Below are 26,482 nucleotides of genomic sequence, written 5' to 3' on the forward strand. Positions count from 1 at the left end.
TTCGGAAAGTCAAGGGATGCCTTTCTGTAAGAAGAGTCGCCATGGATCCTAGGGATGGAAAATGCCACTCAATATGGTGACAGTGGAGTTTTCAGCCTTTTTGCACCAGTGATCACGGCATATGCTGACTTGCTCACCCACGAGCTTTCCAAAATCTGCATGTCCTTCACCTTTCTTCAGGTTTCTTCAAGGTTCAGTGGAGAACCTTTGTCCTGGGCCTGCCAGGTGAGGCGCCGGGGGCTTCCTGACCTCACAAGCGGCCCTGTGACATCATTGCCACCTAGAGGCACGCCTCCTGGCCCCAGCGATGTCACAGAGCTCCCGCTGGTCCGCGGGCGGAGCTGCTTCCAGGGCCACAAAAGCTCCTCCAAGTGTGCAGTTGGGCCTGCAGAGGCCGGGGCGCCACGTGCAGCGGGAGGTCACTGGGCTGGCTCGCTGTCCACGCTCCGTGCTGTTCTTCCGCCAGGCCAACTCAAGGAACGGAACAGACGACCGGACTTTGGGAAAGGGCCACTGAAGTTTTCTCTGGAGTAAAGATACAGAACACTTGCTAAGGCCCTTGAGACTTGGTGCTCCCCCAGCGCGGCGGGCGACGGCCGGGAATGCTCCGCGTGGACATCCAGGCCTCCACATGGCCCCAGTGAAGAGCAAGTGCATCTGCGACCTGTGCTCCTGCGGGTAAGGTGGTCACGCCTAGGCGCCTGGATTTTCAGACTTGGGAAAGCTAGGCTGAGACCTAACCCTGTGCTGCTGCTTCAGGCAGCATCACGGTCGATTTGTCCCCTTGTCACCCTGTTTTAGGCTGCAGTGGTGTCAACCAGCATTCAGTGTGCCCCCAGGTTAATCAGTCCCAGTGAAGGTGGTTGTCCCGTTCTTCCTTCAGTTCCTAGTTGCACGGAGGTTGTAAATGGGCCCAGTCCCCTCCCGGCAGCCCAGAAAGGGTCAGGCAAGGATTGAAAATCCCTGGTCAGATTGAGGATGCCTCTTACTGCTTTTGTTGGACTTCTTTTGGAAGAAGATGGTGTCGTGCAGGGAGTCACGCAGGGTCTCTGGTCCTGCTCCCCACATAAGAACGCAGGACATGGTGGGACCAAAAAGGAACACCCATGGAGCCAAAAGGTAGGGGAGTCATCTCACTATAGTCTCTCTGGCCGCTGGGTTGGAGACACAGGAAACAGGAGCTACACTGTCTGCAACCTGCTGTCCACTTCTCTGCAACCTGTAACCCGCATTCCGCCGTGCTAACTGCAATCCGCTCTTGCGAGCTCAGCCACCATCTTCTTGCTGGCCCCCATTTGCTGCTAGCGTAGCCACAGCAGTTATATTAGTGGCCGGTGACTCACTGGTTACAGCTGACGGCCAACTAGCCACAACTGATGGCCATCTAATCACATCTACCTGAGTCAGCACCTTTCTATGTGAGGCCGGGATCCTGGAAACTGCTTTCTGGGGCTCTGTCCCCATACTCCACCCCTACAGGGTCTTGCTTCACAATCTACGTGACAAGCGTCTTCCACGAGGGTCCCTGTGCTAGGAGCCTGGAGGTGAATGCAATATCCAGGACACAGCCAGGCTCTCTGGGCACAGCCAGGGTTTCTCAGGGCACCACCAGTACTTCTGGGCACAGCCAGACTTCCTGGACATAGCCAGGACCTCTCAGGGCACTGCCACTCTCTCTGGGCACAGCCAGACTTCCTGGATTCAACCAGGGCTCTGAGGGCACTGCCACTCTCTCTGGGCACAGCCAGACTTCCTGGACATAGCCAAGACCTCCTAGGGCACTGCCACCCTCTCTGGGCACAGCCAGGCTTCCTGGACATAGCCAGGACCTCTCAGGGCACTGCCACTCTCTCTGGACACAGCCAGACTTCCTGGGCACAGCCAGGGTTTCGCAGGTACCACTAGTCTTTCTGGGCACAGCCAGTCTTTCTCACATATTCTCCACAGTGGCTGGTCAAGACACAAAAGCAAACATCTGCCAGTTCCACTACATGGTGGTACGTTCCCAAGCAAACAGTCAAGCGGTCCATTAAATTAGGGATGGAAGGCAATTCCCCATAGTCCATAGTCATTCGCCAGAGCTGTCCTGGGGGTGAGGAATGACCTTGACCTCATCCTCATCTCCCAAGGAGGACTCAGCAAGCCTTTCCTCCTAGGACTACAAGTCCTGCATCTGGGCTGCCTCAGCAAGTACTTCCCAGCCCACAGGACCCCAATGACCTTCGCTTTCTCTGGCCTCTGCTGGTTGGGGAACCGTCCACGTCTTCCCACCCCTCCATGGGGGTCCAGCTCTCCGGCAGCTGCTCCTCCTGGTCTTCCTCAGACTCACGCACAAACTGCTCCACCGCCCTTCGGAGAGCCTTGGCTGGCACCATACCCTGCTCGCTGTGACACGTGTTGTGCGGGGCAGCCTGCGGGGTCTCAGCTCCCGATCCCCACATAAGAACGCAGGACATGGTGAGGCCAAAAAGGAACACGCACGGAGCCATCGGTAGGGGAGTCATACCACTATATTCTCGCTGGCAGCACTATAGTCTCTCTGGAAGCTGGCTCCACACTGTCCGCAACCCGCCATCCTAACTGCAATCTGCTCTTGCTAGCTCAGCCACCATCTTCTTGCTGGTCCCCATTTTTTCCCGCTAGCATAGCCTCAGCAGTTATATTAGTGGCCAATGGCTCACTGGTTACAGCTGACGGCCAACTAGCCACAGCTGATGGCCATCCAATCACAGTTGATGGCCATCTACTACCTGAGCCAGCACCCCTCCATGTGAGGCCGAGATGCTGGAAACTGCTCTCTGGGGCTCTGTCCCCACACTTACCCTTGCTCCCTTTCTCTAAAATGCCCATGTCCCCTCCTCCTGCTGCATGACCTTTTCAGGTCCTGTTTCAGTAGCAAGTCCCCCATCAACACAGCTCTGTAGTTCCCCATCAGAGGGGCGCCCACTCCCTGTGTTCTTGGATTTATTTATGAGTCTGCATACCTTACCACTCCTATTTGATGTTATACTCCTGGGAAGCAGAGCCTATATTTTCTATTTCAAGTGTGTATGCTGTATAATGCTAACACATTATTCTCCGTATAGCAGTCAAAACATCTTTTTGCATCAATCAGTATTTTTGTTTGTTTGTAAAGGTGATATGCTGGGATTAGAGAGGCAAGATCTATAGCTGTGGTGTCCAGTAGGGTAGCCACTAATCCTAGGTGGCAATTTAATCTAAATTAATTAAAATTACATGAAATTAAAATGCTAATTCCCCGGCCACACTCAAATGCTCAAAGTGTGTAGTGGCCACTCTACCGGACGGTGCAGATAGGGAACATTTCCATCATTGCAGGAAGTCCCATTGGACGACAAGGATTTAGAGTCTCATTATTTGGGACTCTTCCTCCTCCTCACCCCCAGTCAAATCTGCTCAGAGGTGTGTTGGGAGTGAGTGAGAGGAAATTTATTGGTGTTCTCTAAGCTCTAGAAGTCAATGATTTTGGGCTTTTTCCAGCCTGAGGTTATGGGAAAATGATGAGAAATCTGGAGGAAAAGCATGTGTGAAGAAGAACTCTACCTGTCAGAGGAGAGAGCCCTGCATTGGGAAAGAGGGAGATTGGGGTTTCTGAGTGAGTCACGGGATCTTTGGGCTTCAGTTCCTCCAATGGCTTCAATCAGGAAACTGGAAGCTCTTGGGGCTGCCAGGGAGGGAGGGAAGCCCACATCACTCCTTCCTCTCTCCCACTGCATCTTCCTCCTAAGGTTCTCTTTGAGCAAAGAGTTCTTTAATGTCATTTCAACTTTAATTTTGAAGAATTTGCTGCTGTTAGTGGGGAGGCTTGGGATGGATGCACGGAGAGCTGGGTGGGAAGGCTTCCTTCTGTAGGAGCAGCTGTCAGAGGTTCAGGGAATGGGCGGCGCTCTAGGAGCAAGTTTTTACTTTTGGCCACAAGATGGCAGCCTTTCCCAACCAACTCTCTTAAGCCAGTCCCACCTAAAGGGAAAACAAAACCTTGGCGTTCTGGATTTTCCTTTAGTTTAATTTTTTATAGAGTTACCTTATTAAATTTTCTAAAATGAGCAATTAGAGTTTAGGGCCCAGCAGAGCTCAGGAAGTGGTATACCTTGAGGAGATCACAGATTACAAAGTGAAGGTGTTTCAATATCTAAATCTAAAGATTCCAACCACTCATAAAACTTTTTAATGAGCTTTGCTGGTTTTAAAAGCCAGACATATTTTACTGTATCAGGCTCAAGGCTCTCCCTCCACGACACTCCACTTGACAATCAAAATCTGGCAATTGAAATTATTATCATAAAATGCTCTAATATTCTCTTTTTAATACAATCAATGCCAATAAGCAAAAATATGCATGAGTTGTAGAAATACAGTAAAATGAGCAGTTTTTTTTAAAAAATCAAACTACCATTTAATTATCTTGACAGCTACATTGGGAGGGGTTTGAGTGGAGTGACCCTACTTTTGTATATGAGAGCACAGTATTTCCAATCATGTTTGAATATCCCAGCACTTTCTGTTATTGAAAAGTGCCACCTTTCACAATTTTCAGTATTATACCACTTTACATTTCTGTAGTGTCTTGAAAAATTTAAAAGCACGTTCTCATATATTATTATCTTACTGGGGGGTCCCTCAACGTGGGGAAGCATTGCTTAGTTTGGAAATCTGATTCCTTGATCTTAGCTTCCGTTTTGCCCTGGGGATGTTTTCTGTTTACTGAGCTGTTCCTGTACCAAATTACTAAATTTGAAATGGGTAGGGGGGTTGCTAGAGAGTTGCCGATAAAATAAAAATGTTAATCAGCTTTATAAAGCTGAAAGGAATCTGAGTGGTCTTTAGTTCTTTTAATTTTACAGATAAGGAAATTCGAGTATTGAGATTCATTTTAATATACAGGAACACATTATGTTGAGGCACAATTTAGAATAGTCAGATTTTATTCATCTCCTACTGTGTATCTATCAGACACAGATGTTACAATTCATAGTCTGTGGTCTATTTTCAAGTCACGCTGGGCCATTTTAAACTACTGTACAATAGGAACGTTCCTGTCCACTCAATAAATATTATCTCATGTGTAAAGAAATAGGTGTAATTCTAAAAGCCTTTTAGTAAGGTAATATAAATTGCAAATCTCTCTTCTGAGATTAAAATGTAGTTACACTTCTTTTTCTGAAATTCTTGTAAAAAAAATTATAGTTAATCAAAGGATTGATATAGCTTACTTTTATATCTGATTATTTTATGGCTTGCAGTGCACTATTTTAAAGACTGTGCAATCTTGCAGGAAATTCCAGGACTGGGTAATGTATCATGAAATATTTATGTAGCATTGGTAGTATGTGCAGCATTTCATAAAAAAAGGTAGTCCCATAGAGGACTTGCAAATTGCTGAAAAGGATGTGGATTTGGCCCCTTCACAGAGCTTGGGGAGGAAGGTGATCTCAGGGGCAGCCGTGTATCTGCAACTTAAATCAGTTATGTTAACCAGGGAGGAACTTGTTATTTTAATTTTGGAAAATATTTTCTTCACATAGATGGAAATTTCCTTAACCTTAGATTTTATTTTCTTAGAGTCTCTGTTACAAATTAAGAGAAAGGAAAAAAATCGAGGAATTGGTTTGATATTACATGTTTCAAGAAGAATTCTTGTTTTTCATTTAAATAAAATTGACTTCATAAATTCTGATTAAGAAAAAAAAAAACACACCCAAGTTTTAATAGATGCTTGCTGGTGACTTTTTGTCTTTAGCAGACTCCAGATAGAGAAGCCAAGGGAGAGGGAAACCTTTTTCATTTTAAAATTGAATTATATTTATTGTAGAATTTATGCACTTGTCATGTTGTTACATTCTATGTTCTTTAAAAATTATGGCATATTTGTGATGTCAGAATTAATGTTTACTTGTTCATATATACCTTTCATCTTATAAAATGAGAATAAGTCAGTGTGTATAATTAAATTTCAGATATTATGAAATTACAGAGTACAACTTATAGCAGTAGTAATTCAAATTACAGCAGTTAAAATAATCTACTCAATCTTATAGCCTACACATTGATTAGTTTAGAGTACCCCTGCTCTAATTCCATACTGTTGTGGGGAGGTTTAAACATCAGTCCCTCTATTGATATTAAAATATTTTAGACTGACCTTCAAGTGATTTGTAGTTTATTTGGGCAGATGACATATCTCATGGCGGAAAAGTACCTATGCTTCAGATGAATGAGACTGATAAAATAAGTGATGTCGGATTTCAGGTGAGATCACTTTGGCAGGGGGTCGCAGAGAAAGCTATAGAAAGGGGAAATGATGTGCTTGGTTGGGGTGATTTGGAAAGCGAGTGCTAGAGTCAGACTGCCCGCTTTCAAATACTGGCTCTGCCCTTTTTTAACTGTGTGAGTTTGTGAAAATCATTTACTCTTTCTGAGAAATAGAGATAATAACGATACCTTATTGTTAGGATAGGCGTGAGGATTACGTGGGGGAAGAGCACAGACTTGGCTCCTAGAAGTGAGCACTGAAGGGAGAGATTATGTTGGGGGCAGGGTTGTCAATACCAGCTTCAGGGGCCCAGTGGTCTTAGAGACACGGAGACATCACAGCTCGAGTGCTCCAGCGGGAAGAGGGAGATCGGGCCAGAGGCTCCAGGGAGGCAAATTGTACAGGGCTCCTTCAATGCCTCAGAATGTGAACTCTGAATCTGAGCAGGAGAATCACATAGATAAAACAGTCTTCTCCCCCAAAAAACTATATACTCAAAAGAGCAGCATTTCTTTTTCTTTTTTTTTTCTGTTAAAATAAATACACACTATCTGAAGTAGGCCAACTTTAAGTCTGTTATTCAATTAGAACTTCTGTATAGATTTGTAGTTCGCTTCATATTTTCTTAAAGGTCTCGCATTTCCATTCTATTCTTGTCATTTTTCTTGCTTTCTTACTTTAATCAACAAATGATTCATCATGAGAGGCTGCCGAGTATAGGAATCGGCACAGCCAGACCACCTGGGTTCAAATCCCAGCCTTTCCACTCATCATTTGTGATGCTGAACCGCATTATAGCAGAGAACTTCTGTGTGCCTCAGTGTCCTTAACTGTAAAATGGAGATAATAGTACAGCACCTCACAGAGTTGTCGTGAGGATGGAGTCAATAGTAAGTAAGCAAATAGAACAATGGCTGGCATGTATGGTAAGGCATAGATAAATGGTAGGAAGATACCAGTCTGTTCTTGGCAGCGACGTCCTTGGAGGAGTGGACGAGACCTCTGCTTTCAGGCAGAGCTTGCACTCCAGGGAAGTGTTAGTTTATTATAAAGTGTTAGTTTAGTTTATTAACTGGCAGAGAATGAAAATGCTCTCCAGATAATTAAAACAGGGTGATTTGCTTAAGTACTTGGGGGACTTGATTCCATTTGGAGGATAGGAATGGTCTGTAAAGATTTCATCTGCTCTTCACACATCTGGGAGGCCCTCTGCCCTCTCAGAGATGTCTACACTTGAGTCCAGCCATGATTATACCTCCCAAGTTCAGACTGACATTAACAAACATTCCGGCTAAGTTTCTGTTCAGTTTAGAGCTTTCCAAGTCTTAAAAACAATGATTAAAGCATTCCTTATTGCCTAGCATACTCTACCGTTCTGCTTGGTCGTCTTCTTCAGTGGCTCATTCAAAGTAACTCGGAAGCATCCATGATGGTTTCTCCAAAAGGAGAGGACAGTGTTCCTGATGGCTGTCAAATATCTCCATATATTTTGGATATCCACAGCATGCCAAAGCCCCTCATTCTAATGTTAACAAACTGAGTTTGTAATGTAAGGAATACGTTAAATTTCTGCCTGTGCTGGTCAGTTACTTAATTTTAGAAACATTATCCTTTATGTGATGATTATTTTTAAAAGTCAAAACATTTCCCCTGAACTATCCATTTTCTCTTTCAAGTACGATGTATTTCAACTCTGTTCTTCAAATAAAGAAAGTCTGTATGATATCTGTGAACAAGAGCTCAAAATGAAAAGCAAAGAGTTAATTGAATCCGTTGTTCTATCCTGCTTCAAGGGGGAATGTCAGGGAAAAAACATGGGACTGTGAGTTAGGACGTTTGAATTCTAGTTTTGGTTCTGATTAATTATGAAGCTTTGAGAAAACTTGTTCAGGTTCTTTAACATCTCTGAACTTTTTACAAATTAGTAATTGTGACTTGTCTTTTTGATAATTCTGACAGGTGTCATGTGGTATCTCATCGTGGGTTTGAATTGTGTTTTCCTGATGATTAGTGACATTGAACTTTTTTTTTTTTTTTTAAAGATTTTATTAGGGAAGGGGAACAGGACTTAATTGGGGAACAGTGTGTACTTCCAGGCCTTTTTTCCAAGTCAGGTTGTTGTCCTTTCAGTCTTAGTTGTGGAGGGTGCAGCTCAGCTCCAGGTCCAGTTGCCATTTTCTAGTTGCAGGGGGCACAGCCCACCATCCCTTGTGGGAGTCGAACCGGCAACCTTGTAGTTGAGAGGATGCATTCCAACCAACCGAGCTATCTGGGAGCTCAGTGGCAGCTCAGCTCAAGGTGCCCGTGTTCAATCTTAGTTGAAGGGGGTGGAGCCCACCATCCCTTGCGGGACTCGAGGAATTGAACTGGCAACCTTGTGGTTGAGAGCCCACTGGCCCATGTGGAATCAAACCAACAGCCTTCAGAGTTAGGAGTATGGAGCTCTAACCGCCTGAGCCACCACGCCAGCCCGAACGTTTTTTCATATACCTGTGTCTGTTCAAGTCCTTGGACCATTTTTAAATCAGATTATTAATTCTTTTGGCTGTTGAGTTATAGGAGTTCCTTATATATTTTGGAGATAAACACCTTATCAGATATATGGTTTGCAAATATTTTATCACATTCTGTAGGTTGCCTTTATATACTGTTGGTGGGAATGTAAAATGGTACAGTCACTATGGAAAACAGTATGATCGTTTCTCAAAAACTTAAAAATAGAACTGCCTTATGATTGAGAAATTCCACTTCAGTGTATTTATCCAAAAGAATTGATGTCAGAATCGCAAAGCAATATTAGCATTCTCGTATTCATTGCAGCACTATTCACAATAGCCAAGACGGATAAATGGATAAAGAAAATATGGTATATACATATGATGGAATATGTTCAGTTTTAAAAAAGAAGGAAATTCTGCAAAATGCAACATCATGGATGAACCTTAAGGATATTATGCAAAATAAAATAAGCCAGTCACAGAAAGACAAATACTACATGATTCTACTTACCTGAATTATCTAACAGTCAGATTCATAGAATCAACAAATGGAATGGTGGTTGCCGGGGTCTGAGTGGAGGGGGAAATGGGGAATTACTAATCAACAAAGTTTCAGTTGTACAAGATGAATAAGTTCTAGAGATCTGCTGTACAATATTGCACCTATAGTCAACACTATTTTATTGTACACAGAAAATTGTACGAGGGCAGAGCTCATGTTAAGTGTTCTTATAACAATACAATTAAAATAAAGAAATTAATCATCAGACAATGAGGTGGTCCCTGTCCTATATGATGGTGTTTTCCTAGGCCCGGAGAATTTCCATCTTAGGGTTCTGAAGGTGTTTCCAGAGTTGTTCTTGAACCTCTGCTGGTGACTTTAGAGAATTGAGGGAAAAGTGGAGATGTGTCACAGAGCTGAAAATGGATTCATGTTTTTTCTGACTTTTCCACAAATTACTGAAGGCTAGTTAGAATGAATGAATGTCTTTCTCAGGCTTCATGGACTCTTTGGGGTCTGTCTGATTCAGTTTCCTTTCAGCACTCTGACTTCCACTGCACATTGGCCATGTGTGGCTGCCCCAGTGCTAGCTTTACACCACTTCTCATTTCAGGTCACCAAAGAGACTAAGTAGAGTTCAGTGCACTATTTCCAAATTTCCAGGAGAAGAGGGCTGATGGGGCCAGCCTATGACGTAGTTACTCTGGCATCCAGGGTTCTTTCCCAGGGTCCAGTCGCTGAGCTCTGGGGCCGTGGGGTTGCACAATACAAACTGGAAACCTTGAGGAGGGGCCTGTTTTATGTAATAGAGGTATGGGTAAGAAAAAATGATTATAAGAGGAAATGATTGACTTCTTGACTCTTTCAAAATATCCTTGTAGATAAAGTTGGTGAAAGACGGATTGGATGATAGTATAATTAAGTAGGTTCCCAGCTCATCGCACAAGGAGGCCCAGAAAGTGTGTCGATTGATGGCTTTTTGCCTACTTGGAATAATATCACTAGCACATGCTACAGGACTCCATCATTAGCCTTGTCTTGGTCAGCATTTTTATCAAAACTTGGATGAAAACATAGACATCACCCTTATCACATGTACTGAAAACACAAAATGGGAAGAATATAACAAATGTGATAGATGATAGAATCAAGATTCAAAGTTATCTTTGACAGGCTGGAATGTTGGGCCCAAAACCAAGTTGAAACTTAACAAGAGTAGTAAACATGAAGTTCTACATTTGGGATGAAAAATTAATTACATACATTCATAACGGGAGAGGTTTGTCTTGGCCATAGTTTGTGAAAAGTTCTTTGGGTTTTACTTAACCACAGTTTAATATGATCTGATGGTATGATATGGTTCCTAAGAAGCATTAACTTCATTTTAGGCTGAATGGAAGGAGGGTGTCCAGATCAGCAGATATAATTATTTCATTGGATTTGGCTTGGTCAGATGACAACTGAAGAATGTTTTTTCATTTGGACACTTCACTTTGAAAGGATACCAGCAAGTGACCAGGAGAGCCAGGTTATGGGGAACGCATTCTGGAAATGAACAAACTTGAACTTGATAAGATCAGGGATGGATAGATGGTCAACTACTATTGGAAAGGCTATATTCTGCAGTGGACGGCCTGCACTTGTTCTGGGTTATTCACAGGGTAGAACTAAAACCAACGAAGGTCACTTTGTGAAAACTGATTTGGGGTCAAACAATAAAGAAGAATTTGGTAGCAGTTAGAAGCACAGAGGCTTGAAGAAGACTGCCTCTGGTCCTTGAGTGGGGCGTGTACCTGGCAGGATGCTGTGGGAAGGATTCCTGCATTGGACAGGAGGTTTGACAAAATGATCTCAAGGGTCCCTTTCAACACTGAAAATCCAGATTTTTGGAAAGGGAGAAGAGCATTTATTTTAATATGATGATTGAACTTAAAGACTACTACAGAGCAAACAACTATGGGTGCATGTGATAGGAAGAATAAGCTGAGATCCATATGTGCCTGAACAGCCAAGGAAGTTAAAAGTGTTCTTAAGGCATTTATATTTAACATGAAAAGCACATGTGCAGGCTATAGCCTCCTGCCTGTGTCCACCGCTCCTACTGACCTGCTTTTCCGAGAGTCCTTTGATAACCTTCAGGTAGTGTACGAAAAAGCATCTGTTACTTCCAGAACTTTCCCTGATTATGTCTACATGTAGCAGTTCGTAACTGTTTAGCAGGCTTTTGTGAGCTAGCCTGGGACTTTTGCCACCATGTGAAGCAATGCTTTTGTGAGGAATATATTTCACGCTTCCAACAATCCGTGTGTGGACTTTTGAAACCTGTTCCGTTGCAAAGCTGGCATGTTTCTCTCTTTCCTTCTGATGTCCCACTTCACACCATCTCGGAGCCTTTTCTCAACTGGGCTCTGGACTTGGAAGCCCTCCTTGCTCCTTGGGCCAATGAGGATGCCATCCAGGATGGCATTCCTGAAATCCTGATGCGTCCGTGAATCAAGCCTTTTCATTTCTCCCCCCACTGCTCCATCTAGAAGTGGATTTTATTAAGGTGCTTTCTTCCCCAAAAGGATTTTAAAGAATCTTAAATAATTTCACAAAGCACAGCACAATAAGCAAGAAAAACATGGTGAGATAGTTCCGTGTCTTCTATCCCCATAGTGCACTTTGTGTCTGAGCTGAGTTGTCACCGTGTGTGGACTTAGGGTTTCTGTGTGGTCACCCTTAGCTTCTCAAGCTTCTAATTCCTGCATAAGAAGATGTCGGAACTAGGGGTGGAGATATATATCTATACCTATATATAGATACATACAGAGGGTGCCAAAAAATGTATACACATTTTAAGAAAGGAAAAATCCATATTAATAGATACTGACAACAAAAGATGAGCACAGTCACGTTTGACTTCTGCAATGACAAGAGTTGCTCAAAGTGGTTACCATCAGCGTCCAGACACTTCTGATTACGGTGAACTACTGCTTGAGCAACTTGACCAAAGTGTTAACATCTCTTAAAATGTGTATACATTTTTTTGGGCACTTCTGGTAAATGCAGATATATCTATCTATATCTATATCTATATCTATATCTCTAAATATACACGCAAATATAGACCTATATATTTAAATTTTTTTTCAGTCACAGTTGACATTCAATTTTATTTTACATTAGTTTCAGGTGAACAGGACACAGCCCTAACCCTGCCACTGTCCCTGCCTGTGGAATAAATTCTTCACTCTTACACCACTTAAAAATTTTCTTTTTGCATTACTTGTTCTACATTAAAATTTCCAGATGGGAGCTTCTGATTGGCCAGGCCTTGGTCATATGCTGAGGCCTCACTATAGAATTGGGGATTGGGAAGGGAGGGTACTGCCTCTCACAAAATGAATATGGTTGGAAATTACTCAAACAAGAGAAGGGCTTCAGATGTTTGGCAGCTAAAAAAAAAATGCTAAAAATGCATGCTTAGATTTCTATGTTAATTTATGAAAAGTCTGGACTTAGGTTAGAGCAGGGTTTTTCAACTGTGGCACACGCTGTCGTTCTTGTTGTGGGGGCCTATCCTGTGCATGATAGGATGTTTAGCGGCAGTCCTAGCCTCTGACCACTAGATGCTGGTGGTACCCACCCAGGTGTGACAATAAAAAAATGTTTCCAGATACTGCCAACTGTCCCCTGGAGGACAAAATTGCCTCTGGTTGAGAATCACTGGCCTTTCTCAAATCATAGATTATGATCTGATAGCCTTGCAACAATGGCTTTATCACAGGAATGAATCTTACACTATTGTCTTTGGAGAGAAACGAAGCTTTCTGCACAAGGTGCCCTTCCTCTTCCTGGGAGGGTCTGAAATGCCAGTGTTTTCAGACTTAAGTGTACTGACCAATCGGCTGGAGAGCTGTTTGAAATATGCAAATTCCTGGGCTCTTCCTCCGTATAGTGATTCTGTGGGTCTGAGGTCCAGGAATCTGCAAGTTTTAACAATTAACCCTGGTGATTCGATGCAGGTGGGCTATGGACCACACTTGAAGAAACACGTGGCTACTTCGTTGAGTATTGACCTCAAAAACAAAAGGCATACATTTCTTCCAGGAGAAGAGACATGGTTTTAAGGCTTTCAAATGTTTCCAGTTGATTAAAAAGAAGCAAAGATGCGGTCTGTTCTTAGGAGTTTTTTGGCCAGGGTTGTTTGGAACCAGTCTTGACATATGATGCTGGCTCTCATCACCCTCCATCACCATCAGTGAGAAGTGTCTTCTGTTTTGAGCTCTGACTTGCCTCTCAATTCTCCTTGGAAAGGACCTTTCACTGTACCCCTCCCCACCCCCAATATTAGTCAAACCTCGCAGGAAGGTTTTAATGTTTTCCAGGTCTCACTGGTCTGCTTTGTGGTCTTGTTCACTGACTCCATAACCCTGACAGAAGCAGAGAACATCTCTCAATCACTGGCTTTACTTCCCCAGTGGAGCCTCCATGCTGGGAGGTCCCACATTCTAGTCATGCGTGGGGCGGAGGAGACATCTGGCCATACCTGCTACAAAGCTGGGGTACTCCTGAGCCCCCTTCTATGCTCCTCTATCAGAAAGCCTTAAATCTGAGCAAGGAGAGTCCATTCAGTGACAAAGTATCTTGTAGTTTTCTGCCATGTTTGGGGGGGCTTCCTTGAGCTACTTGGTTCTGCTTTTCATCCTGCTCTAGCTGGGACTAGTCACAATGCTCTATCCGACAGCAATTTTTCTAAAGCTCAGATCCTGTGGCTTTGATACAAAGCCTTTGGTAGTAGTCCATTGATCAAAAGACAAATTTCACACTTATTCAAGCCCCCATCTTACCTTTCCAGCTAGCATGCACTCTGTATTCCAGTCTCCCCAAACTATGCCGATACCGTGTATCTAACTATTCTCTGTATGCAAACAATGTTAACACCCCGCATTCCAGGCTCACCAGACTATTCTATAGACTAATATGCAACACCCAGCTTACAATTTGGGTGCCTGCCAAATATTTTTCTGAAAAATGGAATTGGTTGCTCACATTATGCAAAATCTGATTCTAAAAAAGTATGGGCTTCCGGTTTCTTTTGAAAAACCAAACGATATGACAGAACTGTGCCCATTCCCAAATGGTGACTGTCAGTTCTTGCCCTGAGATGCTTCTTCTCTCCGCAGTGTCCCTGGATGAAGATAAGGGGAAATACCATGAATCTTTACCTTTCTATTTCCCACAAGAGGGCATTGTAATCTCTCAGAAAGTAAAAGAGCCTGGAATGGCAAAAGCTCCCAGCTTGATTTTGCTACCGAGGTGCAAACGTTTCTTAGGGCCCACCTGTTTTGCGTGCTGAAGGGTGTGCAGCATGCTGTGTGCTTTTATTATTCACACGTTCACAAACTCCTTTCATTTGGCCTGGTTCCCCTCCAGGATCTTAATTCAATTCATCTGAAAGCCAGTTTGAGAGAAATGCACACAAGCAACAGGGGCCTCTGGAGCCACCTGCAGCCTAGGTGGAGGTTGTGGATCTTTGACAGAGGCCTGATGAGGCAGGGCTGTTTCCAGGGAATTGCCTGAACGGCGGAAACAACCTCACAGCCTAGCATTCTTTGGTGGTGCTTCTTGTTGGCACAGAATCTTGTATTTTGTCAGCACCCTGAGAGCAGAGCAGTCGCCCTTGGCGTGCCTTAACACTATCCAGGCCAGTGGAGATTGCTGTGTTAATCAAAATGCCTGTTTGTTAATTTAGAATGAGAAGTATCTATGGAGGGGACCTAGAAACGTATTTTTTGCTGGCTACAGTGTACTTTCCTAAAGAAAATTAACAGTCGAAACCAAAATATAATCATCAGTTTGCTTGTCTGGGTTCTGAGCAAGGGGAATGCGACGAGTTGCACTTGTGGAGGTGCTGTTGGCATGTTCTGATGCCCACTCTGCAGTAAGGGGCTGGGTGGGTGGAGCACCTCTGCCAGGCCTGGGGGTGGGGCAACAATACTGTGGTGTCTTGCTGTATTTGCCTCTCTCACTGTCTGTGCGCCCCTTCTCCCCATGGTCCATGCCAGATTTACAAGTCAATAGATGATAACACCACAAATCAGGTTACATTCACATGTAGCGTTTTTCTGCTTTAGGTCCTGTTTACATTTTGTCTATTACAGATGATTTAATCCTTTAGGCCTAAGGATTTGGGAGGGTTAGGGGTGAGGTTCCTTAGCACCTCTAAATGAGCCTGAAGAGATCTCAAAGGTCTAAGAAAATAAACTGTCCCGTATCCCTCATATGGTGACTAAGTATAGGTGAGTGAAAATAAAGTTTCCAAATCTTTCTCTATTGGTTTACGTCTCTTTGCTTGCCTTTGGTTAAAACAACGAAGCAACCCATCTTTGCCTCAATTTTTCTCTTTTTCATTTTTAAGAAATCGATCCTTAACATTGGTATGATTTGAAATGGTTTAATAAGAACGTGCAAATGTGGAAAAGGAGAAGAGGAAGAGAACGAGCATAAAAGACATAATTGGGTCTTGGGTTTTTAGAAAACTGGCTTTGGTTGTTAAAAAATCTTGTAAATTATTTTTTTCTGTATCAGTTTGGGTTGAATAACCTATCCATAGTCCATTAGCTAAAGCTAATAATGAATTAAATATCTATACATATAAGCCTGTGAATCCTATTTAAAAATTTTTTCATTTATGTATTTCTTTAAGGGCTCACACTGGCCCATGCGGGCATCGAACTGGCAACCTCGGTGTTATTAGCATCATGCTCTAACCAACTGAGCTAAGCGGCCACCCTGTGTGAATCCTGTTTTTGACTTTAACTTCCACTAATTTGTCTACAGTTAGAGAGGATGTTGACTGAGTCTTGGGTCTTTTAATCTAAGACTTAGCTGTGAGTGCATAAGAAAACATGTGTGCTTTTTAGGGAGAATTTTGGATAATTTTTATTCATGTATTCTGGTTGAGGGGAAATCACCTCGTGCTTCAGGGAGCATCTTCTTTTAGTCATGTTTTACTGTTAAAATCACCCATGGCCCTGGGGTTCCCAATGTGAAGTGAGAAGTGAGATGGGACTGTGTGGTGACACTGCCTATCCCTGCCTCTCCCTTCACAGAGTGGCCATGGGCTCAAAGCCCTCATTGGGTAGTTTTATTGGATTTTGAGAAATAAGATAGTTAAAAAATGAGTTATTTGGTACTGAAGTCCAGTCAGCTTGTATTTGAATGCCTTTTTAATGATCTGAATTTTGCTTATGTTTCATGGTACTATTAGGATAAGTAGAAGATTGAACTCCTACTTTTAAGGAGTTTTAAAAATCTATGCAATGGGTGCGTGTACATAAAACAATTAGTTATCAATACAGAATACCATAGTGTGGTGAATAGGTAGAAGACATTCTGGAGTTAGACCAACCTGCATTTTTTTTTTTAAAAAACCTTTCTGAGCTTTATTTCCTTAATATGTGAAAGGAGGATATTGTAAAGGTTATATTAAATAATGTATGTAATCAGCCTTGAGCCTGGCATGTGGTTAAATAGTCAATATTTGGTACATTATCATAGTAATTGGGTCTGATAAAAGGTTCCCTGTATAGCTTTATTGAGAAAGGAAGGTTCCATGTTTACTGCTCATATAAATCACGTTGAAGGAAAATTTTCTAAAATATTATATACCTTTTTGATTTCTTTAATAAACATTTTTCTGAAAGCAGAAATATGGACCCACTGATCCTGTCTTCTTAAAAGTCAGTGTGTCTGCATGTAATTTTTTTTTTTTTTTGTAGCCCTATTCTTTATGAGCTGCTTCTGTTCCGGAAAGTCAGAGCAGAACAATATATGTAAAGAAATAAAGAGCATGAAGTGTAGGACTAATAAGTAAGGGCTCTGGGAGAACTTCAGCGTTTTGGGTGCTTAGAATCCTTTTGCTCCCACCTTCTTGGACATGTTCTAAAAGACGGAGGTTTCCAGCAGTATGGAACCTGGTTACATGGGGTGTTTAGTAGGACCAGAGGTGTAAAGCCCCTGGATCATCTTTATTTCCCATCAGAAGTGAGCTTGATGGAAAGACTAATTCATAAGCAGATAGGAAATGTGGGTTCCGGCCCTAATAATGAGGCCATGATCATGTGCCAGGGCTGCCTCTCCACAGAACGCGGCCCTTGCTGCCTGAGGAGGTCTTCCGTTACTGAAGCACTTTAGACCCTCCTGGGAAGAGTAAGGTGCAAAATGAGTGAAAATGAACTTACTACGTCTCAACTTCATATACTTTCTTTTTTTAAGTTAAAAATGTTTATTTGTTAAAAAAAAATCTCTAATGGATTTGTGCCTCTTTAGAGAGTGAATATTCTCTTTTGAGGTGATGGAAATTGCATTGAGTATAGGAAAATCTGACTGGCTTTGGTAATGAAAGAGTGTGAGAAAGTCGGGATTTCTCACAGCTGTTTTAGTAGGCAGAGTGCTTCCACTTGGGGAATAACACCACAAGAAATCTCAATTTTCCCTGATGTTTGTTCCATTTCATTCTGTGTATTCCTCTCCTCACAGATTTAAAAACCAAATTACTTCTATTACTTCACAGTTTCCACCTGGGGTCTCAGGAGTTTGCACAGAGCCAAAAAAGCATCTGCAGTCCCTTTCCCCTTTTGTCACATCTTATAACTGGGGGCTTCTTTTTGAGCTGTTTATGTCATCATCACTATATCTCGGGGTATTCCTAGTGGAGTTTTTAGTTTCAACTGAAGTTGTAATCTCAGAAGTGGCGGCACTCCCCATGCTTATAAACCAACATCATCCTGGAGAGTTTTCTGCTGTGACGGTTTGGGGTGACTTAATTTTGAAACTCTCTTTTTACCTTTCTCATTTCTTCTGGGATTTACTTTCTTTATTTTTTTAAATTTGGCAGATTTTTGTTCTTTCACATGTAAAGATTATTATTCCTCCCCCGCCCCGATACAGAAAATAGCTGATCTTGTCAGCATCAGTCTTTTATTCTCTGAAAATGAAGAAGGAAAATTACAGGCAATAAAGAGATTCAATTCTGTCTGCCGATGCTGGATGGACTAATTACAATGCAGTATCATTGTTTATTTGAAGACAAAATACGGATTTTTGTTTGGAAATTACAGTTTGCTGCAATATGAATTCGGCCATTTTGACTAAATTGATCCATCAATTAATTGGATGATGAATTGCTTTCAATTTGGGAATTAATAAATTTTGGGTGCTGTGATCAGCATTTGTCTCGCTGAGTTGCTAAGTTGCATGTATGCTGAAAAATGCTCCCAGAAAACTGGCCTATCCTTGAAAAAAGTTTCTGTAGTGGATAGGGCACCCTTTCTGCTCCCTTCAGATTTTGTCCTGTTTTTTTTTTTTTTTTTTTTTTTAATGGAACTTTTTTTTTTTTTTTTTAATTTATTTTTTGTTTTTTTTGTTGAGAGCCCATTGGCCCATGTGGGAATCGAACCCGCAGCCTTTGGAGTTAGGAGCACGGAGCTCTAACCACCTGCGCCACCGGGCCGGCCCCTGTCCTGTTTTTTATCCTGTGACACTGCAGGCAGGCTGAGTGAGGTTGGAGTGACTACCTTGGCAGGAGGTTAAAGGTCAACTTGGCGGCCTCTGAGAGGTCAATTGTGAGATCCAGGAAAATGTCTCCCAGCTCCTTGTTTTGGTCCTTGCCTCTATTCCACTTCCTGGCTCTCTCCTTTCCCATCTCTCAAGCGTTCAGTGTCCTGTGTCTGGCCAAAGACCCCCATTAAAATCTCAGTTCTGTCTGCTCCTTGTGTCCCAGGCTTCTCAATTACCCTTCTTTCTTGACTTCAAAACTCCCTTACGCTATTTGCAAATTGTATTTTAATTGTTTGATGATGGATTTTGTTGTATTCCCAAATACTAGGACAGTGGCACATAGTAGGCTCTCAATAAACATTTTTTTTCCAAATTGTTTTATGGAATACATTTGATGTGCAATGAATTTGTCATGTCAAGCATTTGGATGCGTAAGTGAACAATTATTTTAGTCTATTGCTGGAAAACAATCTGACTAAATATATTAAAATACAAATGACTTCCTCAAATCTTTCATCAATATTATTTCAAAGTGTTATAGGGAATTTAGGCTTGAATTTGCAGCATTTGTACCACTAATTTATTGTTTATTGCGGCAAGAAATTTTTTTGAAGGTAACAGAAGTTCATGGTTGAAAATTTCAAATAGTCCTCCAGTTCCCTTTACCAAAGACAACTTCTGTTTTGGCTTTCTTATCTATCTTTTCTGAGAGATTCTATAAACAAACAAGAAAGTGTTTATATATTACAGCCCACTTAAATGATATCAGACATAATATGCCCATTTTCTTACCCACTGTTAATGTAAGGTCCTGACCAAATGAACTATCTGTCTCTTCCCCCTCACCTATCCCGAAGTAGGACTTATATTTGTCTTAAAAAAAACCCAAAACTCATTCAGAATTGTGTTTAAGATTATCTTTTATTTCTTTATACCACTGTAGTATTTAGGGTAAGGTTTGACTGCATATATCAGAAAACTTAAAATGACAGTGGCTTACACAAGATAAACGTTTAGTTTTTTCACCTGAGAGAAGTCCCGGGCTGATAGGGCAGCTCCCAGTGTCAGGGACCCAGGCTCTGTCTTGCTGATGTGCCCTTTCTGGTGCTTTGCCTCATGCTCCAAGATGGCAGTTTAACGTCCAGTCATTACATCCGCATTCCAGGCAGCAGGAAGGAGTGGTCTCTCCTATCCCCCACATCATGTACATCCTTTATGGAGACCTCACAGAAATATCTTGTAAGACTTTCTGGCGGGCCCAGCTATAAACTGAGGATTCTATTACCACAGAAGAAGGGAAATATAGATGTTCTATTGGGTTAGGTAGCTAGCATTTTCTCCCATAATTACTCAACTCTTCAAATATGGTAACCTCCTCTCCCCCCCACCATTTGATTTGTTTGAAAGTAAAGGTCAGTTCAATCTGAGAATGGCCATGTTATTGAACAGTTTTAAAAAAATAACTGAATGTAGTATTAGCTCAATGGAAAATCTATTGTGGTTTGACATTGCAGTTTGGCCTTTTCTGAGTTGGTCATTTAGACCAGGGATTGGCAGGGTTTTTCTGTAAAGCACCAAATAGTAAATATTTCAGGCTTTGCAGGCCATGTACTCTGTCTGGTACCTGAGTAGCTCTGCTTTGTAGTGCAAAAGCAGATGCAGACAATATGTAAAAGAATGAACATGGCTGTGTTCCAATAAAACTTTATTATCACACTGAAATTTAAATTACGTATACTTTTCATGTGTCACGAAATATTACTCATCTTAATTTTTTCAACTATTTTAAAATGTAAAAATCATTCTTAGCTTACAAGCTATACAAAAACAGGTGGGAAGGTAAATTTGGATCAAGGGCCATAGTTTGCTGACTCCTAATTTAGATGGTGATTGTAGAAATGATAAGCTCTAAGAAAAGAAAGTAATGTTTTGCTGTTCTATTGAAGTTGGTCAACTAGGGTGAGACTCTGGAAAGGGACAGAGGGAAGGAGAACCTAAAAGTGTTTAGAACTAAGTTTTAAGGACACCTTCTAAAATTCTTAAAAATGTGTTAAGAAAATGTCTAGTTTTTTAAGAGGCATTATTTTTTAATATGATAAAAATATAACATAAAATTGATCATTTTAACCAATTTTTCAGTGTACAGTTCAGTGACATTAAGTGCATTCATGATATGTGCAACCATTACCATTATCCATTTCCAGAACTTATTTATTCATTTATTTTTAAATTAAAGTTTATTGGGGTGACAATTGTTAGTAAAGCTACATAGATTTCAGGTGTACAATTCTGTATTACATCATCTATAAATCCCATTGCGAGTTCACCACCCAGAGTCAGTTCTCCTTCCATCACCATATATTTGATCCCCCTTACCCTCATCTTCTATCCCTCACCCCCCTTACCCTCTGGTAACCACTAAACTATTGTCTGAGTCTATGAGTTTTTGTTCCTTTGTCTTGTTCTTTTGTTGTTTTCAGTTTTATATACCACATATCAATGAAATCATGTGGTTCTCTACTTTTTCTGTCTGACTTATTTCGCTTAGCGTTATAATTCAAGATCCATCCATGTTGTCACAAATGTTCCTATTTCATCTTTTCTTACTGCCGAATAGTATTCCATTGTGTATATATACCACAACTTCTTTACCCATTCATCTATCGAAGGACATTTTGGTTCTTTCCATGTCTTGGCCATTGTAAATAAAGATGCAATGAACATTGGAGCACACATATCTTTATGGATATAAATGTTTTCAGATTTTTTGAGTAGATACCCAGGGGAGGGATTGCTGGGTCATACAGTAATTCTATTCATAATTTTTTGAGAAATCTCCACACTGCCTTCCATAGCGGCTGCACCAGTCTGCATTCCCACCAACAATGTATGAGGGTTCCTTTTTCTCCACAGCCTCTCCAACACTTGTTACTATTTGTCTTGTTGATGATAGCCATTCTAACTTGGGTGAGATGATCTCTCATTGTGGTTTTTATTTGCATTTCTCTGATGATTAGTGATGTTGAGCCCTTTTTCATATGTCTATTTGCCATTTGTATGTCCTCTTTGGAGAAATGTCTCTTCAGGTCCTCTGCCCATTTTTCAATTGGATTGTTTGTTTTTTGGCATTGAGTTGTATGAGTTCCTTGTATATTTTGGATATTAGCCCCTTATCAGAGGCGCTGTTTGCAAAAATCTTCTTTCATTAAGTTGGTTGCCTCTTTATTTTGTCGATGTTTTCTTTTGCTGTGCAGAAGCTTTAAGTTTGATATAGTCCCATTCATTTATTTTTACTTTTACTTCCCTTGCCTTTGGAGTCAAATACATAAAATACTCTTTGAACCCAAGGTCCATAAATTTAGAACCTATGTTTTCTTCTATGCAGTTTATTGTTTCAAGTCTTATGTGTAGGTCTTTGATCCATTTTGAATTACTTTTGATACATGGTGACAGATAGCAGTCCAGTTTCATTCTTTTGCACATGGCTTTCCAATTCTCCCAGCACCATTTACTGAAGAGACTGTCTTTTCTCTATGTTTTTGGGTTCTTTGTCAAAAATTATCTGTCCATATTTATGTGGGTTTATTTCTGGGTTCTCAATTTTATTCCATTGGTGTGTGTGTCTGTTTTTCTGCCAATAGCATGCTGTTTTGGTTATTGTTTCCCTGTAGTACAAGCTAAAGTCAGGGAGTGTGATACCTCCAGTATTGTTCTTTTTTCTTAGGATTGCTTTAGATATTCGGGGTCTTTTGTGGTACTATACAAATCAGATGATTTTTTTGTTCTATTTCTTTAAAAAATGCCATTGGGATTTGCATGGGGATTGCATTAAATCTGTACATTGCTTTGGGTAATATGGCCATTTTAACTATGTTGATTCTTCCAATCCATGAGCACAGAATGTGTTTCCATTTCTTTGCGTCTTCTTCAATTTCTTTAAAAAATGTCTTATATTTTTCAGCATATAGGTCTTTCACATCCTTGGTTAAGTTTGTTTTTTTGAAGTCGTGAAACATGAAGATTCTTAATTATATCAATTAATTTCATTTGCAGATATATGCCAGTTTGACTCAAATTGTGGGGCTTAGAATTCTCAGCAAAACATTATAGACTTTTTTTTGCAAAAACAAACCTTAAAATAGTGGCATTTCCACTTCCCAGATATGTCGCTTTGTTACTGTAATCTAAGATCATATTATGTTTTTTCTGTAGCCACATTCTGTCTTAATTTGTATTGGGTTTGTTATTGTTCTTTTCGACCACTATCGCTTGCAAAGCCCTGTCTCTTTTTGTGCTTGTGTTGTTGGATATGTGAACTCCTTGGTTAAGTTTATTCCGAAGTATTTTATTCTTTTTGTTGCAATTGCAACAGAATTTTTTTGTTTTTAAATTTCTTTTTCTGAGATTTCATTGTTAGTATATAGGAATGCAATGGACTTTTGTACGTTGATTTTGTAGCCATCAAATTTACTGTATTCGTTGATTGTTTCTAATAGCTTTTTGGTGGAGTCTTTAGGGTTTTCTATATATAACATCATGTCATCTGCAAAGAGTAACAATTTAACTTTTTCATTCCTAATTTGGATGCTTTCTATTTCTTTCTTTTGCCTGATTGCTCTGGCGAGGACTTCCAACACTATGTTGAAAAGCAGAGGTGATAGGGGACAGCCTTGTCGTGTTCCTGAACGAAGAGCAAAGGGCTTCAGTTTTTCACCATTAATTATGATAGTAGCTGAGGGTTTGTCCTATATGGCCTGTATTATGTTAAGGTATGTTCCTTCTGTAACTATTTTATTAAGTGTTTTAATGATAAATGGATGTTGTATCTTGTCAAATGCTTTTTCTGCATCAATTGATATAATCACATGATTTTTGTCCTTTATTTTGTTTATGTGATGTATCACATTGATGGATTTGTGGATGTTGAACCATCCTTGTGCCTGGGGATGAACCCCACTTGGTCGTGATGAATAATCTTTTTAATGCATTGTTGTATTCGATTTGCTAGAATTTTGTTTAGGATTTTTGCATCTGTATTCATCAGAGATATTGGTCTGTAGTTTTTTTGTGTTATCCTTACCAGGTTTTGGTATCAGGGTAATGATGGCTTCATTAAATGAGTTAGGGAGTATTGTCTTTTCTTCCATGTTTTGAAGAGTTTGAGCAGGATTGGTATTAGATCCTCTTTGAAGGTTTCGTGGAATTCACTAGTGAAGCCATCTGGTCCCGGACTTTTGCTTTTGGGAAGGTTTTGAATGATTGATTCAATTTCCTTACTGGTGATCAGTCTATTTAGATTTTCCAATTCTTCATGATTCAGCCTAGGAAGGCTATATGTTTCTAAGAACTTGTCCATTTCTTCTAGGTTGTTGAATTTGGTGGCATATAGTCCTTCATAGTGTTCTTGGATGAGCCTTTGTATTTCTGTGGTGTCCGTGATAACTTCACCTCTTTTATTTCTTATTTTGTTTATTAGTGTTTTTTTCTCTTTTTATTTTAGTGAGTCTAGCCAAGGGTTTGTCAATTTTGTTAATCCTTTCAAAGAACCAGCTCTTTGTCACATTAATTTTTTCTATTGTCTTTTTGTTCTCTATTTCATTTAGTTCTGCTCTGATTTTTATTATTTCCTTTCTTTTGCTGACCTTGGGTTTTGCTTGTTCTTCTTTTTCTTGTTCTTTAAGGTGTAACATGAGGTTATTTATTTGGGATTTTTCTTGTTTCTTGAGATAGGTCTGTAACGATATAAATTTCCCTCTTAAAACTGCTTTCACTGCATCCCCAAAATTTGGTAGGATGTATTTTCATTCTCATTTGTTTCTATGTATCTTTTGATCTTTCCTCTTATTTCTTCTTTGACTCGGTTGCTCATTAAAAGTATGTTGTTTAATCTCCATGTGTTAGCGTTTTTTCCTGCTTTGTTTTTGCAGTTGATATCCCATTTCAAAGCCTTGTGATCAGAGAATATGCTTGGTATGATTTCAATCTTCTTAAATTTGCTGAAGCTAGTTTTATGTCCCAATATATGGTCTACCCTGAGAATGTTCCATGTACACTCGAAAAGAATGTATAGTCTGATGTTTTAGGATGAAGTGCTCTATATATGTCAATTATGTCCATTAAATCTAATGTATCATTTAGGGCTGCTGTTTCTTTATTTATTTTCTGTTTGGATGATCTATCCATAACTGTCAGGATGTACTTAGGTCCCCTAGTATAATTGTGTTTTGGTCAATTTCTCCCTTTAGTTCTCTTAGTAGTTGCTTGGTATATTTCGGTGCTCCCTGATTGGGGGCATAAATATTGATGACTGTTATGTCTTCTTGTTGTGTAGTCTCCTTTATCATTGTGAAATGTCCATCTTTGTCTCCTGTTACCTTTTTTTATCCTGAAGTGTGTTTCATCTGATATCAGTATGACTACACCTGATTTTCTCTGGATACCATTTGCTTGGAGTGTCAATTTCCACCCTTTGACTTTGAGTCTATGTTTGTCCTTGTAGCTGAAATGTGTCTCTTGGAGGCAGCATATGGTTGGGTTTAGTTTTTTGATCCAATCTGTTACTCTGTGCCTTTTTATTGGTAAGTTCAATCCATTTACATTTAGGGTGATTATTGATATGTGAGGATTTCCTATCATTCTGTCTTTGGTTTTCTGGTAAGCCTGTGTCTCCATTGTATCTTTGCCGTTTTGTTGTTGTCTATTATTTCTGTGTGGTGATATTCTGTAATTTTTTCCTCTGTTTCTTCTTTTATTATGTTATATATTTCAGTTCTGAATTTTTTTTGAGTGGTTACCATTAAGTTTATGAAAAAGAAAGTTTCATATTGAGAGTATCCCTTTTTCTTCAGCATGGTTACTTTCTCCATTCCCATATTCTGGTTCAGGCCTTTACTCTCCCCCCTTTTATGTTTCGGTTATTACAAATTATCCCTATTTATGCTGGTTGAATAGCCTCCTTCAGTATTTCTTGTAGTGCAGGTCATATGGTAGAAAATTCCCTCAGCTTCTGTAAGTCTGTAAAGGTCTTTATTTCTCCTTCATGTCTAAAGGATATCTTTGCTGGATATATTATTCTTGGCTCATAATTTCTCTCGTTCAATAGTTTGAATATTTGGTTCCATTTCTTCTGGTTTGTAGAGTTTCTGCTGAAAAATCTGATGATAATCTGATGGGCTTTCCTTTGTAGGTTACCGTCTTCTTTTTCCTGGATGCCTTGAGAATTCTTTCTTTGTCATTCATTTTAGACAGCTTCAATACAATGTGCCTTGGAGAAGGCCTGTAGGAATTGAGGTAATTAGGTGTTCTATTTGCTTCTTTGATTGGAGGATCCAGTTCTTTCCACAAGTTTGGGACATTCTCATCAACTATTTGTTTGAATATACTCTTTCTTCTGTTCCCTTCTCTCTTCTCCTTGTGGTATGCCTATTATTCTTATATTGCTCTTTCTGATGGAGTCAGAAACTTCTTGTAGAGTTCTTTCATTTCTTTTAAGTTTCAAGTCTCTTTCTTCTTCCATCTGTGTCATTTCCAGATTTCTATCTTCAAAGTCACTGATTCTTTCCTCCATCTGGTCAACTCTACTACCTAAACTGGCTATTTCATTCTTCATTTCTTTTATTGAATTCTTAATCTCCAGAAATTCTATTTGGTTCTTTTTTAAAA

The 26,482-nt window shown here is 40.5% G+C and overlaps 1 protein-coding gene across 1 annotated transcript in view; it reads left to right on the plus strand.

The window, feature by feature from the left end:
- Positions 1–631: 631 nt before the first annotated feature.
- SAXO1 (stabilizer of axonemal microtubules 1) overlaps positions 632–26,482 on the plus strand; it is a gene marked incomplete at both ends in the record, with an annotated part of 98,584 nt that continues 72,733 nt past the window's right edge. Inside the window, one exon of the mRNA XM_081065938.1 lies at positions 632–678. Coding sequence (XP_080922064.1) covers positions 632–678 — 47 coding nt within the window. The remainder of the gene's footprint in view (positions 679–26,482) is intronic.

The sequence above is a fragment of the Rhinolophus hipposideros genome (assembly GCF_964194185.1).
Source record: "Rhinolophus hipposideros genome assembly, chromosome: 11".
Taxonomy (NCBI): Eukaryota; Metazoa; Chordata; class Mammalia; order Chiroptera; family Rhinolophidae; genus Rhinolophus; species Rhinolophus hipposideros.